The 18,161-nt window shown below is 45.3% G+C and overlaps 1 protein-coding gene across 2 annotated transcripts; it reads left to right on the top strand.

Annotated features, from left to right (window-relative positions):
• The first annotated feature begins 952 nt into the window (after positions 1-952).
• Positions 953-17,847, top strand: LOC128715510 (uncharacterized). 2 transcript variants are annotated; one of them, XM_053810417.1, is made up of 12 exons: positions 953-1,168; positions 1,236-1,363; positions 8,448-8,700; positions 8,777-9,214; positions 9,281-9,547; positions 11,002-11,124; positions 11,991-11,993; positions 12,520-12,827; positions 12,900-14,567; positions 14,849-17,212; positions 17,287-17,546; positions 17,606-17,847. In XM_053810417.1, exons 1-12 carry the CDS (start codon positions 953-955, stop codon positions 17,845-17,847), a joined length of 6,270 nt encoding a protein of 2,089 aa, XP_053666392.1. The 2 variants fall into 2 exon arrangements, with proteins under 2 accessions (XP_053666392.1, XP_053666391.1); XM_053810416.1 differs by lacking the exon at positions 11,991-11,993.
• The last annotated feature ends 314 nt before the right edge of the window (positions 17,848-18,161 follow it).

Genomic DNA, 18,161 nt, shown 5'->3' with positions numbered 1-18,161 from the left:
CTGTTACAGCTGACCCGTGAAAGAAGGGAATAATTACGCTCGGTGCCGATGATAACCTCCCCACAAGTACCCACTCGAACACAGGACTCCTGCCGGTCGATCCGGAGAACAGAAAAATGATGAAATCTGGGGCAAAGTACCTTTTTCCTCGTACGTTTGGCGCACTTGGCCACTTAATCGGATCAACTTCGACTGCTGTGGTGCCAGTGCCAGTTAACGCTCTGAACCATTGGTCAACCGGAGCTAATGATCCTGCTAATTAGCCATTAATTTCACTTACGGACAGGGCCAATATTTGGTGTGATGATTAATTTCGAGCGTTTTGTGCTTATTATCGCTGAAAAATGCTTATAAGTGTGTGGTATCAAGTAAATTGTCACCCAGAGGAATCACATCATGCATTAACTGATGTCTAGCGATATTTGAGTAAGGTTAAATTTGGATTGTTAATGAGTATTTTTTTTATTTTCTTTTTTCAGCATACAACGCGTTAATCTCGGGCTCCTATCATCCTATTAAACATCCACAGTCTTCCGTGAGTTAGTGCAACAGAGTATAGTCTCGCAGTAGCATCATTACTGTGTTTGAACATAGTTTCTGTTCGATAGAGACTTCGCAGTGTGCTTGAAGCTCAGTTGATCAAGTGTAACATATTGTACGTAGTACATCAATTTGAGCTTTTAGTTGAGCTGTTAGTGTCGTGTCTTGTAAGTGTTAGAAGAGTAACTGAGAATACCTTGTGAAAGAAACATTAAAAACATTCAAACAATTTGTGCCAGTGAAGTTTATTGCTATTTGTAAGTGCATCGAGAACTGTAGTGCGTTATATTGTGCGATTTTAGTGTGTTATTGAATAAAATATTCATCAGAAAAGAGCTTCAACACACGTCCCGCAGGGAGATATTCGCTGAAAGCACTATTCGTACATCTTTCATCTTACTTGCCGTTTAGAATGGCCCCACCCAACAATGAGTGTGCGTATGAAGTAATCAAGAATGTCGCCGCCTCGGAGGAGCTGGCCCAACGATCTACCGAAAACGACGAGCTGCCCAAGATGCAGATGGCATGGGAGTCTCCGGCCGCTCAAGGGCTTTACGATCCACAGAATGAGCACGAAGCTTGTGGCGTTGGTTTCATCGTGTCGATCGAAGGAAAACCGAACCATAAGGTGGGTGAGCAGTTAATAGCCTTTTCGAGCTTCGAACCAATCTAACCTTCGCCTTCGTTTTTTTCAGATTTTACGCGATGCTCAAACCCTTGCCATACGCATGAACCATCGGGGTGCGTGCGCCTGTGATAACGATACCGGCGACGGTGCAGGTGTTTGCACCTCGATTCCGCATCAGCTGTATGCCAAGGAGCTGTAAGTATTTTCGTTAATTGATGGCGCCACACGCGCACACTTCACCTCCGTTCTTGACATGCAGTGCCGCCAACGGTAGCTAGCGTCTTCGTATCGACATCCGACGCGGCTTATTGCGTCGTTTGTGGTTGCACTCTGTTAAATTCCTGAGTGATCCCAGCCAGGGTTACGCAAGTTTGATGCGGAATTTATTTGCCGCTTGCGCAATGACCCAGTCACGTTCCATCCGTACCGGTTTGAGCGGGATTTTAGAACGCGATGCCACTTTAGGGAGGAATTTTTATTACCTTGTGTGCTGTTTTTATAAAGCTAGACATGGAATTTTGTCCTCTCTTGGAGGAATTAAAGTTTGCTGTGCGGTAGGAGGGGAGGCTCAACACTGAAAACACCTTGTGCAGAATGTGTCTTGTCTGCTCGCAAAGGGTGCAATTGTCCTTGGGCAGGATAATTAAATCATTACATGGTGCGTTAATTAAGTTCAACAACAACCCTGAATGTTTCTTGGACAGTGGCCCAGTGAATTCTTACTCCAATTACAACGGTTTTTTGTAGACAGAATGCCGCAATGGAAGAGGAATATAATACCGGTTTTTGTTTTATGTTACAATGGTGGAATGTGAGTTGTGAATCACTTTGTCAAATAGGAACAACATATCCAAACAAGACCTGTTCTTTTTATTTGTCGTTGTTATAGTTGCACTAAATTAAAAAAAAAGATATAGATTTTGATAATATACAGACTAATAATATTGATTTATAGGTGCTATAAGTATGTAAATTCCAAACATCTCTTGACTAAAATAGGCTGGAAATGCATTAATAACCTTTAATTTATTCATCATTGGTGACAACTCCACTACAATCGCCGACGGTAAACACCCGATAGTGAAGCCGCATTCAACTAATTCGATGCCGTTCGCCTTCTAATGGCATTGCGCCGAGTATTTAGTGGCAAAACCACCATCAACTTTGTGATGCAATTAATTTTATCCATGATTCGCATTTAATCAATGGTGTTTGCCCTCACACTCTTTTCATCTCATTTGGTGCTGCGTACAGCAGCATCCTCTCTATTCTCGCCTACATTCGCTTTACGCTGCTTACATGGCCGTCGGTCATTCGATAGCATTTAATTCGATTAAATGTTAATATGACACCGGCATTATCGTAGACCCTTGACGTTATCGAAGGTTCCCAATAATTTTGCTGATTATGATCGCTCGTGGCCTATCTAGTGATATGGTCTGGCCTGTTACATGTGGCTTATTTTTGTCGCTCTTCTGAATCCTAAAGGATGTGTGGAAGTTTATCGATCCATTCCGAAGTAGATAAGTAACGCATGTTCACTTTTCATCCCCGGGGTTGAAGCGAATTTTTCATATTTGTGCGACATTGATGGATATTGCAAGCTCAAAGGATGATCTGTATTTTTGTTTTATTTTTAAAAATATACTAAAACACATCGAAACTAATGGTAAATTGTTGTTGATATGCTTTACGTTGAAAGCTATTTCTTGTCGCTAGTCAAATTATTTCATTTTATTCTCATCCCAATTCCTCTTGCCCACACGTTATTCTCATGCTCGGTGGGTAGATAAATAATGTCGCTAAACTTAAATTGTTCGCACCAAGCCCAGGGTTCAAGGATTTGCTTTCGTAACGGCAAAAACAAAGATCATCGTGTTTACCACAAAAAAAACCTATTTTTAAAACGTGCACAAATCGGTTTTTAACATCAAAACTGAAAATAAATAACACGTGCCGCTTGAGGTAATTTATTTTCTCATTAGAAAGAACGTGTTTTGCCAAAGGGATAGGAAATTGTTAAAATAACGCGTTGAACAATAAATGTTTAGAATCATTTCTAACCGAACACTGTTAGACTTTGAGTTGCATTCCATTATGTTCGTGGCATTTAGTTTCGACATTGACATTCATCTCAGTCATAATTGGACTGGACAGTCAGACAAATGATAAGCCCCCCCTCCTTGACGGAGTTTGACAGATTGTAGCTAAGAAGAGTGTCTTCTTCTACAGCTCGATGTCGGTACCATTTAAGTGGCCAAACAAAAACGCGAAACTGATTGATTGATAAGAACGTGATAGATTTGTCTCGGTTTGGACAAGCTTCTGTTTGTTGTTTTCCTTGCATGTTTGTCTATCAAGCAAACCGTCCAGACGCTAGAAAACAACCTAATAGAAATGGGCACGAGATCGTATCTCACATGAAATCTTTCAGAACGAAAATATTAACTTATTTGACGCAATATTGCATCATTCGGCACAGAAACCATTGCCGACGATAAGTAAACAGCTAAGTTCGCAATAGACATTAGGCTAAATGTCAAATTTCGCTTTTGTGCTTAACCATCTACCATTTAGACCAGTTCGTGATCTTTCTATCATAGATCACCGCCAACATGGAAACCACTTGTTACGGCCAAATCTTGCCATTAATTAGATCGAAATGTTTGTAATTGCACTTTGCTCCCCCTTAGAGCACGTGCCAAGATGCCCATGTCTGCACAATTGGCAGCGCACAGTCGGAAATAGAAGCTTGAGCCAACATGCGTTCCTGGTGGTTTTTCCTCTCTATGTCTCGCAGCGCAGTTCGCTGTTGCTGTTTGGAAGGTAAATCAACGAATAATACTGAAATCAGCAGATGTTCAAGCTGTTCTAAGATGGTGTATTAAATGTGCCTTGAACACAAAACACAACAACCACACGCGCGGTGGTCGTGTGGTACACGTTTCTGCAGACACAAGACGATCACGTTCAGCTGACGCCGCACGGTTAAAGACTAAATATTTTTAACTATAATTACCTTTTTCCCTCCCGCGACAAGTGTGCGGAACCATGCTATAGGAGATTGAGATCCTGGCAGAAGGAGAGTGAAAAGTGGGATTTGTGATCTAGTGTCTAAGGGTGGGTGTTGTGTGTTTCCATCGTTTTTTTTTTGCTGCCGTGTGGAGTTATTTTTCATCATTCCTAGCGGATTTCATCTGTTATGTTGTTATTTTCAACTTTTGCATGGTGTGTTTTGAACAAATAATTACTACCCACTGCACGATCACGCTCCCCTGCTCCATGTTCTAAAATAACACGGTTTGAGGCTGTGTTTGTGCATTATTTATTTAACTTTTCACACGTTTTCGTCCTACACGATTTCACGCGCCTCACACGAGATTTTTTACAAAAACATACCAGAAGTTTCGATGAGTTTGAAAAAGATTATGTTGAAAATAAAGTTTTTTTTTTCTTTCAAAATGGCCAACATTTTTAGTGGCTGTATTTGACGATTCGATGTATTGGAAGGTCTACAGTCTGCCCTTTCTCCGTGCGAAGAAGGAAATGTCTCCGGGCTAATGTGAATTGTTCTTTAGATTAAGATTCTAGTAGACTTAAGCAGTACGTTCTTTGAAAAGCTCACGAATTTAAAGTGCAAGCCGGACAAACAACACATGTGATTTATATTGGCATGATAGTTTTGTAGCTTGTCAGGAAGGTTTTAATAAATTAAGTATATTTATTCCTTGGATCAAGTTTTTTAAAATGTTTGCTAAAAACATAGAATTAACTTTAAACTTGTTCATTAAAACCAATTAAATAAAGAAAGAATGTTAAATAAAGTAAAGTAAAGTAAAGAAGGAAAGGTTAAGAGAATATACATATTTTTACTCCCCTTTTCAACTAATAATTCCCCAAGGGATACCACATCTACCCTTTGGATAAAGCACTCCTACAAGTAGCTAAGAACGTCACGCTTTTAGAATTGTGTGAAATGTATATACAAATAAAGCAAAACAAAAACACACAATTCGAACGCGTCCCCAAAGAGCGTGGTCTAGAGTTTGTTCTGGCACACACATTGGACGAAAACACCCCAACCTCATGAACGAAAGGCCCACACACCGGTTTTATGAATGCACGGGCAGCAACCGCCGGAGCGCGGCAGAGTACGGCAATCAGAATCACGCACGTAGCGCGTGATCGCGCATTTACGTCTTCCCGATGTCGCAGTTTTTTCTTTATTGTTATTACCCGGTGTGTCGCTCAAAACCGAATCTCTATTGCTGCTGCCAGTCGGGCTAATTTCTTATCGTCGTCGGGGCGAAAGATCTCTTGACTTGGGGCCATTCGAAGGGAAGGAATGAAAGTGTATCAAGAATGCAAATGAAGATAGCTTAAGCTTAATTTTTTTAAGTTTTCTGTTCTTTTTCTCGCCATTTTCTGTTTATTAAGAAAAAAAAAACAAAAAATGAACAAATTGTGTAATGGCGTATCAACATTGCACCGAGCCATTCTGTGCCGGTGGGTGTGCTTGAAGCAATACAACAAAATGTGGACAAAGTATAACTCGTTCGTATACTGAAAGAAAAACTTTGTTTGCCTCAAGAAGAGTCTTCATAATTGTTTCGTCCATGTTTTTTAGCACTTCTACGCAGATTCGTCCATCGTCAAGGATGTCATCGTTGACGGTGTCGAATCTTCTGTCACAATATTTAATTTTTGGAACAACGATTTCGGACAACAAACTCTTTCACAATATTGCAACAGAAGGAACAAAAAAAAACTACAACACATTATGGGATGCTGACGACATTATGCCGGTCGTTAGTCTTGTTTTTCAACTGCACTTTGGTTCGCGTTAGGATGTACAGCATTTATATAATACTCGGCACAGTAATAATGCCAACACGCACGCGCTATAAATCACTACTCAGTTTTTTTACTAAAGAGGTATTGTGTAAATAATGAGTTTTGTGCCATACTTTTAGTGAAGGTTTAAAATAGCAGGCTATTTGTTTACGAAAGGCATTCTACCGACTCGGCATGCATAATTATATGACGCACGCAACTTCACAAGCGATCGTTAATTGGCAACATATCTCGTGTTGGTCGAGAATTCACTCCAGACGCTCTGTTACATTATCGCAAGGTGTCAATTGCTTGAAACAACGCGCTCCTCCGTCAGTCATCCATTAGCATACCCGATAGCCAACAAGAGTCGTATATCGGCCTCGTTTATTTTGGCGGATTGGTACGCGCATACGCGAGTTTTCATTATAGTTTTCTCCATCAAAGGTACTTGGTACCGCCGATCGGTCATGCCCGTGCATATAGTTCATGGGCTAGCAAGGACAAGGTCATTTCAATGTCGTCTGCCTAGACAATCGGTAGCGAAGGCAATCTACGTGTGTCGTACAGTGCGACTCTACTGTACCGACAGATAATGGTGATAATGATCACTGCACTCGATAACGAAACGATCACGAGAGAATGAATCAATCCCTGTGCGCTACTTGCTTGTGATCTTTGTCCTTAGTGAGCTTAGTTGGTTTGAGTTCCAAAAAGTAAGATCCGCTCTTGAGTAACATTTCGAGGCATCAAAGATGTATGTCAAGTGATTCATACTCCAATCAAGAGGTGAAGAATGGAGCAACAAATCTCCCCAGGCTCCAGGATCTTGTTTCAAGAGATTTCAAGTTCACGCATCAAAGTCGTGCAAGAAAGTAGACGTACGGGGGGTTTCTTGGGGAAAGAGAGAGAGTATAACAACAAAAAAAGCATCCAACGCAGCTGTGTCGTAAGCGGCGATTATGATAAGAGAACAAACGGGGGACTGAGCTGAATGAAATGCCGCTTGGCTTTAACCGCCTCGAACTGGTGCTGCATGACCCGCGTCAGCTCCATACAAGCGATTTTATTGTTGGCTAATTATTTTGATAAATTTCAACACATCCTCACGGGCAATGCGTGTAAGATTACCAGTATCAGCTGCATTTCGGTCGAAGATCGGCTCAGTTGATTCATAGAAAACAGGGGTTCCGGTGATTTCTGGCCGTTAGTGAATTAAGTCACACGTGCAGAAGGACGGGACCGTATATCAGGAAGTTTTTAGTTGTCGGAAACGTTCTTTCAAGTGGAAATCTCCATCTAGAAAAAGGTGCCCTTTCGACATGGTATCCTGTGCGATTTTATAATCTGCTCTAATGATGGGTAGAATTCTTCTACTGCTGGAGTCATATGATTCAAAAATGCCAATGGCTACTCCAGATTTACTCAAAACAGTTATCCACGGATTTTAAATCGCACACCTCGACTTACGAGGGTGATTAGGAACGGATTTCAAAACTCTGGATTCTACTCCAGATTTGTCCCCGGATTCTACTTCGAAATGGTCCAGAGCACCGAGTTCCAGCTCTGGAGCAATCTCGGGCATCGATTTTAACTTTGATTTAGTCAAGAGTATCGGAATCGACTCGGGAATTGTCTGGGACTTCAGATTCGATTCCGGAATGGTTCACAGCTGACTTCGGTGCTGGACCGGATCTGGACTCGACTTCGGACCAGTCAGGAATATTGGTTTCATTTTGAGCTTTGATTTTGATTCGTCTTTCGCAAGTGTCCGGAGCACCGGAATCGTTCTCGAAATAGTCCTGAATGTAAATTCATTTCATGAAATTCCACACTACCATGATATTACACGTGTAACCATAAAGATGAAGTTTTGGAACATTTTATAGGTATCGCATCAGCGTACATTAGGTGATTACGTGTTCGGGAACACAAAAGGTAGAAAAAAATGCAAAATATTACCGTGATACGTCAGAGCTTACATTCATTTGCAATGGAAGGGTGGGTGTGTAACAGTTCATTTAAGCTAATTTCATGTAGATGTTGAACGTGTTCGGAACGTGTGAGGTATAGGATGGAGCTGTACATTATTACCATTTGAACTAAAATGAGAAAGAGGGTAGTCATTTGCGTCAATTGTTGGGCATTAGTTCAGTCTCTCATGTGGTGGTTTTGTAAATACAACAGATCAATAACAACTTCAACCGCGCAAGTTGATAACTATGATGCAAGCTGCATAGAGAGAGAGTGCACTCGTTCCAGAACGCCTATTCGCCGCGGAAGAGTAGATGACGTCAGTAGCGCGCATTGTTTTTGATTGATTTCATTGATTCTTCATGGTGTGTCTGTTATCATAAAGAAGGCAGAATGACTTAAATATTTCTCCAACAATTCCAGTAGTGTGATGAATCTAATGCTATATCAATTTTTCTTTTTCATTGCGCAGGGCTTCTCAAGGCATTGAACTTCCCGCTTTTGGCCGTTACGCAACGGGTATCTTCTATCTGGATAAGATTTCGCACGAGGAGGCAGAAAAGGAGTTTAACTCCCTGGCTGAAAGCCTCGGTTTACAGGTGATCTCCTGGCGCAATGTTCCCACAAACCACGAAGCAGTCGGCGCAGTGGCACGCAAAAGTGAACCCTTATCCCGGCAGGTGTTCGTTACCGCCGACGTCGACGAGGAAACCTTTAAGCGACATGTATGTAAAGCTGATTAACATCCTTTGATTGAAACACAATGTACTAATTGTTTTTTTTTTCTTTGTATTACTGTAGGTATTTATTTTGCGCAAACGTGCCACGCACGAACTGCAGCGTCCTGGCCGCCGGTTCTACATTTGCTCACTTTCGCCGAAAACGATCGTTTACAAAGGTCTGTTCACGTCGGACCAGCTGTGGGAGTACTATCTGGATTTGAAAAATCCCGATTTTCTCACCTATCTGGCGCTGGTGCACACGCGCTTCAGCACCAACACTTTCCCATCCTGGGAGCGGGCTCATCCGTTGCGTGTGCTGGCACACAATGGTGAAATCAATACGCTCCGCGGTAATGTGAACCTTATGAAGGCACGTGAAGGTGTTATGAAGAGCGAGCAGTACGGTGACGAGCTCAAGAAGCTCTATCCGGTGGTCGAGCCGAACCTGTCCGACTCCGGTTCATGTGACTGCGTTCTTGAATTTTTAACACAAGTTGGAAATCGATCGCTTCCGGAAGTAAGTTAACATCAACGCGTCAAAAAAAGGACAATGAATTTATATGTTCTGTTTTTCCGTTTACAGGCTGTCATGACGATGGTGCCAGAAGCGTGGCAGAACGATCGTACCATGTCGCAGGAAAAGCGTGACTTCTATCATTGGTCCGCTTGTGTGATGGAACCGTGGGACGGTCCGGCACTGATTTCATTCACCGATGGCCGCTACATCGGTGCCATTCTCGACCGTAACGGGTTACGCCCGTCCCGCTTCTACGTTACCCGCGACAACCTGCTCATCATGGCATCGGAAGTCGGCGTTTACGACGTAGATCCCAAAGACGTTACGCTAAAGGTAGAATCATTGTGTACTTATGCGGTTTTTCTTTTTGTAGATTCGTTTAAAACATGCTCTCATAAATACAAATCGAATAAAGCCTCCACCATCATCACCACCACCACCATCTCCACACACACGCCAAACCAATCGTACCATTACCACGTCAAGTGACGCTTCCCTGAGGAACACCCGATTGATGATGAGAGGGGTCGGACAATTCATATCAACGGTGGACCGTGCATCAACTGACCCAGGATAGTTTGACGCCATCGAAAATCATTTTCACATCGATTGTTTGTCTGTCTTCATCATCGTTTTCTCAGCGTTGAGCAATACGTGCGAAGCAAAATGGCACCCGACAAGAATGGCGCCCTGACGCAAGAAGTGATAATTGGCCTTCAGAAAAGAGACATTATGAAATTATGCATCGACACTGGCGTCCAAAAGTTTGGACGCCGTAATACGCTCAGAGCCACTGAAAGACAAAGTATTTTCCAAAGACAGCCCAAAACTGGGAGGGAAATAATACTGCGAATGTGCGTAAATACTTCTGTGTGTGTGGATAGAAAAAATCGGGGTGGATGTATGTGTGGCTGGGCTCGCGCGCTCGTCTCTGTTCCCTGGTGGTACCGGTGGATTCCAAGTCTTCCCAGTCCCGTTTAGTCGTTGGGAATGTCCCGGGACAAGTGAGCGGTAATGCTTCTCACCCGTTAGCTCTTAAGGCATTTTCATTTCTAGTCTTGTATGTTTTTTCTCTTCTTCTTATTATTCAAGTTAACCAAGTTTCGTCCGAGATCGTCACGATCGCGTTTCCTTCCTTCATCATTCGTGTGCCGTCTGTTGCGCGCATACAATCGCATACACACACACGCACAAAACACATACTAGCGCTATAGGAACAAAAAAGTAAAAAATCATCGTTCAAAAAAAAGCGATTGCGCGCGTGTCCCTAATACACTCGTCTAAGCCAGCCATTCATTCGAAACCAAAAACACTAGTGTCAGGATCATCATCATGCAAAAAACCAAAAAGGCAATATTCTGCTTCCGTTTACGTTTCGATATGCACACTGATGCTTCCGTTTTCTTTTTTTTAAACAAGTCAACAAACTGTTCTAATCATACCAATGTTTCCCTATTCTTTTCCCTGTAAAATCGCATCGCATACGACTCTCTCTATCTCCTACTTACTGCCTCAATTCCACGTGCAATATTGGCGCACATCGATGATCTCCACGGACGGGCGACTGACGTACAAACGGTTCGGAAAATGTAACGCTAAACACACATTTGCCTGGATTTCACGTAATTTCACGTAAAATAATTTAATAACCTTAACAATTGCAACACTTTCGAACAAATGATTCCACAACACGTGGTGGTGTAAATTCGGACGAAATGTTGTTGAATGGTCGAATATTTGGATGTGTGTGAATCCTTGTGAATGCGCGTTCATCGTCTAATATACAGAGCCGCCTGAAGCCGGGTCGTATGCTGCTGGTGGACACCGAGCAGAAGGCGCTCATTCAGGACATCGAGCTGAAATCGGAAATTGCCAAGTCTCGCCCGCATAGCGAATGGCTGAAGCAACAGGTAGGCAAACATGCGATTAATCTTTTCTTCCGGGGATTTGTGTACTTTCAGTGCAGTTCGTGAGGTGAAATTTTCGATAGATGATGGCTGCAGGAAGCAAAAATGTTTTATATCGATTGAAACCAGGACGGAGTCCGGAGACACCCTATACATCCATAGTTGAATTGCTATTTCTTATTTCATTCCTTAATTCTTTCCATTTGTTCATTTACTATCCTAGCATTAATGCATAGCTCTGGAACATTAGCGTCGTAATTAGCATCAACTAACATTGTGTCATTTATGCTAAGGATATTTGGGTTGTTTTGTTTTGTCGAGAACCTTCTTGAATCCTACGATTAGTGTACATAACCATCCTCATGGAAACAATTCGATCAACTTTTACTAATCTGTAAAACTTATTTTCTTTTCTCTTTTTCTCCCTCTCTCTCGCTCTCTTCTTCATTCGCTGTCCATTCGGGGACTTACAATTTATTCTTCATTCCTCGAAAAAAAAAAACAAACAAACTACTTGCCCACCTTTATTATCAATCGACTGTAATTGGTGATTTATTTGTGTACTCAATCTCCTGTCTTGTTTGTCTCGTGTTTACATAACGATCCCCTTTTGGTTGTTGATTTTGTTGTTGTACTTTATTATAAAACCTTCTCCCAATTGATTCACACGTATAAATTCATGTCATCGTTAATCATTTATGCGGGATACTTGGTTTGGTTTATGTTAACAATACCGATCACTTATCACAACCCTACCAATCTGTCGTTTTACTATTGAATGCAACAACATTCGAATGCAAATACTCTACACAACTATAAACAATTAAAACAATCGTCACGTTTTCAACATCATCATGACCACACTGCAGATGGTAAGTGGATTACGAACAATCACAGTAATAGCCCTTCGTGATTATTGAGTGTGCCTCTCTGCGTGCAACTTAATTTCATGCTTTCATGCTTTATAAAATGGGCTTTTTTGTTCTCTTTTACATTTTGGATTTGGTTGCTGCCGTATGCTTACGTTCGGGTTAAACCGAGCTCATTCATCGCTTCTTCAGTGTGGTAGAGAATAACAGCTTCTAGATAAACGTTTGCTACGTTATTTTTTGCGAATATCTCTCGTTGATCATGTGGTTTATTACTTTTCTAATTCATAAGTTGTGTATTTTTGAAAGTTCCGTAGCAATTGTTTGTTTGTGAAACTCATGATTTAGTAATGTAAACCTATGTGTAAATATGTGTGTTCTATTTATTAAACCTTCTGTTTTTAAATACTACCTTTTTCCAGGTTTTCTAATTCCTGCTGTGTTTAGTGTGATGCTTTTGTTGTATTATATTTGCACCTACTCCAGTTCGAGCGTGATTGTTTAATGTTATGCAAATCACTTCTTTCAGATCACAATGGATGAGATTCGGCGCGAATCAGCGGCAAAAACGAACGGTGCAGCCGATACGAATACCAATGGTGACAGTCAACTGGTGGAAAAGAAGGGAATTCTGGATCCACGTCTGCAGCTGTATGGTTACACGACGGAGACTATTCATATGCTGTTGCTGCCGATGATCAAAAACAAGAAGGAAGCGTTGGGTTCGATGGGTAACGATGCACCACTTGCCTGCCTGTCGGCGTTCCAACCATTGCCGTACGAATACTTCAAGCAACTGTTCGCACAGGTTACTAACCCACCAATCGATCCATTCCGGTGAGTTGACATGCCCGCTGTTGCACTGCACGGTAGTATTGACAACTATTTCTCGTTGTGAATCTTTTTCAGTGAAAAAATCATCATGTCGCTACAGTGCCCGGTCGGGCCGGAGGCAAACCTACTGGTGGCCTCACCCTCGCAGGTACATCGCATCTGGTTGGATAATCCGATCCTAAGCATACCGGATGCTGAAGTTCTGAAACGGAACCAGCATCGCGGATGGAAAACTAAGGTTCTCGATATTACATTCCCAGCGAACGAGGGTCCACCGGGTTACATAAACGGGTTGCGACGCATCTGTACCGAGGCGTACACGGCTGCGCAGAACAGTTACCAGCTGCTGGTGCTGTCGGATCGTAACGCGAGTGCCGTACGGGCACCGATCTCGTCCCTGCTCGCCCTCGGTGCGGTCCATCATCATCTCATCGAGACGCGCCAGCGCATGAAGGTGGGCCTGATCGTGGAGACGGCAGAGGCACGCGAAGTCCACCATGTCTGCGTACTGCTCGGCTACGGTGCCGACGCAATCTGTCCCTATCTGGTGTTCGAGATGGTAGGTGCGCTGCGCGATGAATGTGTGCTAGATCCGGCACTGACGGATGATGCGATCTATCGTGCGTATGCAACGGCCGTCGAGACCGGCATTCTGAAGGTGATGGCCAAAATGGGTATCTCGACGCTACAGTCTTACAAAGGTGCGCAGATCTTCGAAGCCGTCGGTATGGGTGCGGATGTGATTGATCTGTGTTTCCGTGGTACGCAGTCGCGCATTGGCGGTGTAACGTTGGAGGTGCTGGCACGCGAAGGCCTTGAGCGGCATGAGCTGGTGCACGGTACGAACCATACCGACGCAAAGATACTACGCAATCCCGGCCAGTTCCACTGGCGTGCTGGCGGCGAAGGTCACATCAATGAGCCGGGTGCGATCGCCGCGCTCCAGGAAGCAGCGGTCAATGAGAGCAAGGGTGCGTACGCTACCTTCCGCGATACGACTATGCGCAGTGTGCAGCTGTGCACGTTACGCGGTCAGCTAGAGTTTGCGAAGGGCCGTCCGCGCGTTGAACTCTCGGAAGTCGAACCAGCGAGCGAGATTGTTAAACGGTTCGCCACGGGTGCGATGAGTTTTGGTAGTATCTCGCTGGAGGCTCATGCTACACTGGCTATCTCGATGAATCGTATTGGCGGCAAGAGCAACACCGGTGAAGGTGGTGAGAATGCTGACCGCTATATGAACCAGGATCCGCAACATAACCGCCGATCGGCCATCAAGCAAGTCGCATCGGGTCGGTTCGGTGTAACGGCCGCATATGTTGCCAATGCTGACGATCTGCAGATTAAGATGGCGCAGGGAGCGAAGCCGGGAGAGGGCGGTGAGTTGCCCGGATACAAGGTGTCGCAGGATATTGCAGACACGCGCCATTCGGTGCCGGGCGTGGGTTTGATTTCACCACCACCGCATCACGACATCTACTCAATTGAGGATTTGGCCGAGCTGATCTACGACCTGAAGTGTGCTAATCCCAAGGCACGCATTAGTGTGAAGCTCGTGTCGGAGGTGGGTGTTGGTGTGGTCGCTTCCGGCGTGGCGAAGGGCAAAGCGGAACATATCGTCATCTCTGGCCATGACGGTGGTACCGGTGCTAGCAGCTGGACCGGTATCAAATCGGCTGGATTACCGTGGGAGTTGGGAATTGCCGAAACACATCAGGTGCTTGTGCTTAATGATCTTCGTTCAAGGTAAGGTAGAAGCATTAGTTGGAGTTCTAGTGGTAAAGTTGGAACCATTGCTCGAGTCTTTTCTCCGACTGAAATGTCTTAAGGTAGTTGTGGAATTCTGTCCACTTTTTCATATGGCAATTCGTTCCACAGAATTGATTTCGCCTTGCAAAAGCGCAAGAAATATGGAAGAGTTTCACATCTACCTATTCATAGTCCATATCAACTTGAAAGGAATCCATAAATTGTAAAAAATGTATTGATAATATTCCTAATATTCCCCTTTAAATCGTCTTTTTCAGAGTTGTGGTTCAAGCTGATGGACAGTTACGTACCGGCTTCGATGTCGTTGTGGCAGCATTGCTCGGTGCCGACGAGTTTGGCTTCAGTACTGCACCTTTGATCGTGATGGGATGTACGATGATGCGCAAGTGTCATTTGAACACATGCCCGGTCGGCATTGCGACGCAAGATCCCGTGTTGCGGGCCAAGTTTGCTGGCAAGCCGGAGCACGTGATCAATTACTTCTTCATGCTTGCGGAGGAAATTCGCGAAATCATGGCGAACCTAGGTTTGCGCCGTTTCCAAGAGCTGATCGGCCGTACGGATCTGTTGAAGGTGCGCGAAACCGTATCGCACAAGGCATCCCTTCTCGATCTGCAGATGTTGCTGAAGAGTGCGCTCGACTTGCGTCCGGGTACAAACATCGTGGGTGGCTCTTTGCGGCAGGACTTTGTGCTGGAGAAGCGTGCCGATAACGAGCTGATTAATCGCACAATGGGTGTCATTGAGGGCAGCGAGACGCACAAGACCCTCGAAATGAAGATTAACAACGAGGAGCGTGCGTTCTCCAGTACCCTTAGCTATGAGATCGCACGACGTTATGGCGATGCAGGTCTACCGGACGGACGTTCGATCAACATCAACCTGACCGGATCGGCCGGTCAAAGCTTCGGTGCGTTCCTGGTGAAGGGTGTCAAGATGACCTTGCAGGGCGATGCCAATGATTATGTTGGTAAAAGCCTTTCCGGAGGCACGATCGTGATTCGCCCACCAGTGGGCACTACCTTCGAATCGCACCTGAACGTGATCGTGGGCAACGTGTGCCTGTACGGTGCGACCTCGGGTCGTGCCTTCTTCCGTGGCATTGCGGCCGAACGATTCTGTGTGCGCAACTCGGGTGTAACGGCCGTTGTGGAGGGTGTCGGCGATCACGGTTGCGAGTACATGACGGGCGGTATGGTGGTCATTCTTGGGCTGACGGGACGTAACTTTGCTGCCGGTATGTCGGGTGGAATTGCGTACGTACTCGACGTGGATGGTACCTTCCGTTCGAAGGTGAATCCGGGCATGGTGGAATTGCTTGGACTCGACCTGGATGAGGATCGTCAAACGGTGAAGGATTTACTGCAGGAATTCGTTAACGAGACCGGTTCCGAGGTGGCGAAGGAGCTGCTGTCAAAGTGGCCCGAACCTTGCCAACAGTTTGTGAAAGTATTTCCGTACGAGTATCAGAAGGCGCTGAATGCTTTGAAGGAGAAAACGGCCACCAAGGCGATCACGGCAAACGGACACCCGAAGGAACCGCAGGTGAAGGATATTGAGGAATCGATCCAAGATGGACAGCTGGCAAAGAAGAAACTGGACCAGGTACTGGACAAGACGCGCGGTTTCATCAAGTACAAGCGTGAAACTTCCGTCTACCGTAACGCAGCCGAACGCCAGCAGGACTGGAAGGAGGTGTTCAATTTCCCGCACGTTCGCACAAACCTGAAGGTGCAGGCTGCCCGTTGCATGGAGTGCGGCGTACCATTCTGTCAGTCGAACTCGCACGGTTGCCCGCTGGGAAACATCATTCCCAAATGGAACGATCTTGTGTTCAATGGCAACTGGCGCGAGGCTATTAATCAACTGCTGCAGACGAACAATTTCCCCGAGTTTACGGGCCGTGTCTGTCCGGCACCGTGTGAGGGCGCGTGTGTGCTCGGTATCTCCGAACCGGCCGTCACGATTAAGAACATCGAGTGTGCGATCATTGACCACGCGTTCGAGCAGGGTTGGATTACGCCGCAAGTACCGCAGGTGCGCACCGGCAAACGTGTAGCGGTTGTTGGTTCGGGACCTGCAGGGTTGGCAGCCGCACAGCAGCTTAACAAGGCCGGACATCAGGTGACGGTGTTCGAGCGCAACGATCGTCCCGGTGGCCTGCTGCAGTACGGCATTCCCACGATGAAGCTATCGAAGGACGTCGTACAGCGTCGCCTTGATCTGATGGTGGCGGAAGGTATTGAGTTCCGCTGCAACGTGCACATCGGGCGTGATGTGATGGGTTCGCAGCTGGAGCAGGAGTACGATGCAGTGCTGTTCACGACCGGTGCTACATGGCCACGTGATTTGAACCTGCCGAACCGTGAACTGAAGGGTATTCACTTTGCGATGGAGTTTCTGGAGGCGAGCCAGAAGAAGTTGAACGGTGCTCGACCGGATTGGATATCGGCCGAGGGCAAGGATGTGATCGTTATCGGTGGCGGTGACACCGGCTGCGATTGTATTGCAACCTCGTTGCGCCAGGGTGCTAAATCGATCACCACGTTTGAGATCTTACCCATTCCGTCGGAGAAACGTGCCCAGGACAACCCATGGCCGCAATGGCCTCGTATTTTCCGGTAGGTATTGCGGAGGTTTTGGGAAAATGGTGAAGTTATCAATCGTCTAAACATTGTCTTAATGTTCCTTATAGTGTCGACTATGGTCACGAAGAGGTGCGTGTAAAATGGGGCAAGGATCCTCGCCAGTATTCTACCACAACGAAGGAGTTTGTCAGCGACGGTAATGGAAACATCAAGGGCGTCAATACGGTTCAGGTCGAGTGGACGAAAACGCCCACCGGCCAGTGGAGCATGAAGGAGGTGCCTGGATCGGAGAAATACTATCCCGCCGATTTGATCCTGCTCGCCATGGGTTTCTTGGGCCCGGAAAAACAAGCACCTACCGAGATGAGTACGTGAGATTTACCGTTCAGGCCAGGGATAAGAAGCTAATTTCGATTTTAATTCTAGATCTGGAACTGGACGGACGGGGTAATATTAAAACCAGCGTTGGAATGTACGGTACAGCCAATCCGAAGGTTTTCGCTGCCGGTGACTGTCGCAGAGGTCAATCGCTCGTAGTGTGGGCCATCACAGAGGGACGTCAAGCGGCCAGACAGATCGACACTTATCTAATGGGCAAACCGAGCGCCCTTCCCGGTCCGGGCGGTGTCATCGATACCACCCGATCACCGATCGCTGTCAATGCCTAAACGTAACAATGGGAACGCGCGCTTCGATTCAAACAGGCACGTGCGATGAACCAACAGCGCAAACAGGAAAAGCGATTTGAACACTGTAAGGAAGAGGAACTCCTTCTACCCCTGGAAGGTCATTTTTGTGACTCGGCAACAGAGATATGACGAGTAACATTATTTCTTACTTGCTCTGCTGTAGGCTACGCCAAGCTCCGTTGGCCCTCACTTCTGTTCTTTACGGTATATTGAAGGCCACAGGGCACGTTCAAATATTTTTTTCTGATACAAGTATGATACTGCGCACAATGGTCTGTAATAGTAATGGCAAC

The sequence above is a fragment of the Anopheles marshallii genome, chromosome 3, assembly GCF_943734725.1.
Source record: "Anopheles marshallii chromosome 3, idAnoMarsDA_429_01, whole genome shotgun sequence".
NCBI lineage: Eukaryota > Metazoa > Arthropoda > Insecta > Diptera > Culicidae > Anopheles > Anopheles marshallii.
The sequence above is the reverse complement of the archived record's forward strand: the minus strand, read 5'-3'. Positions and strand labels throughout refer to the sequence as shown.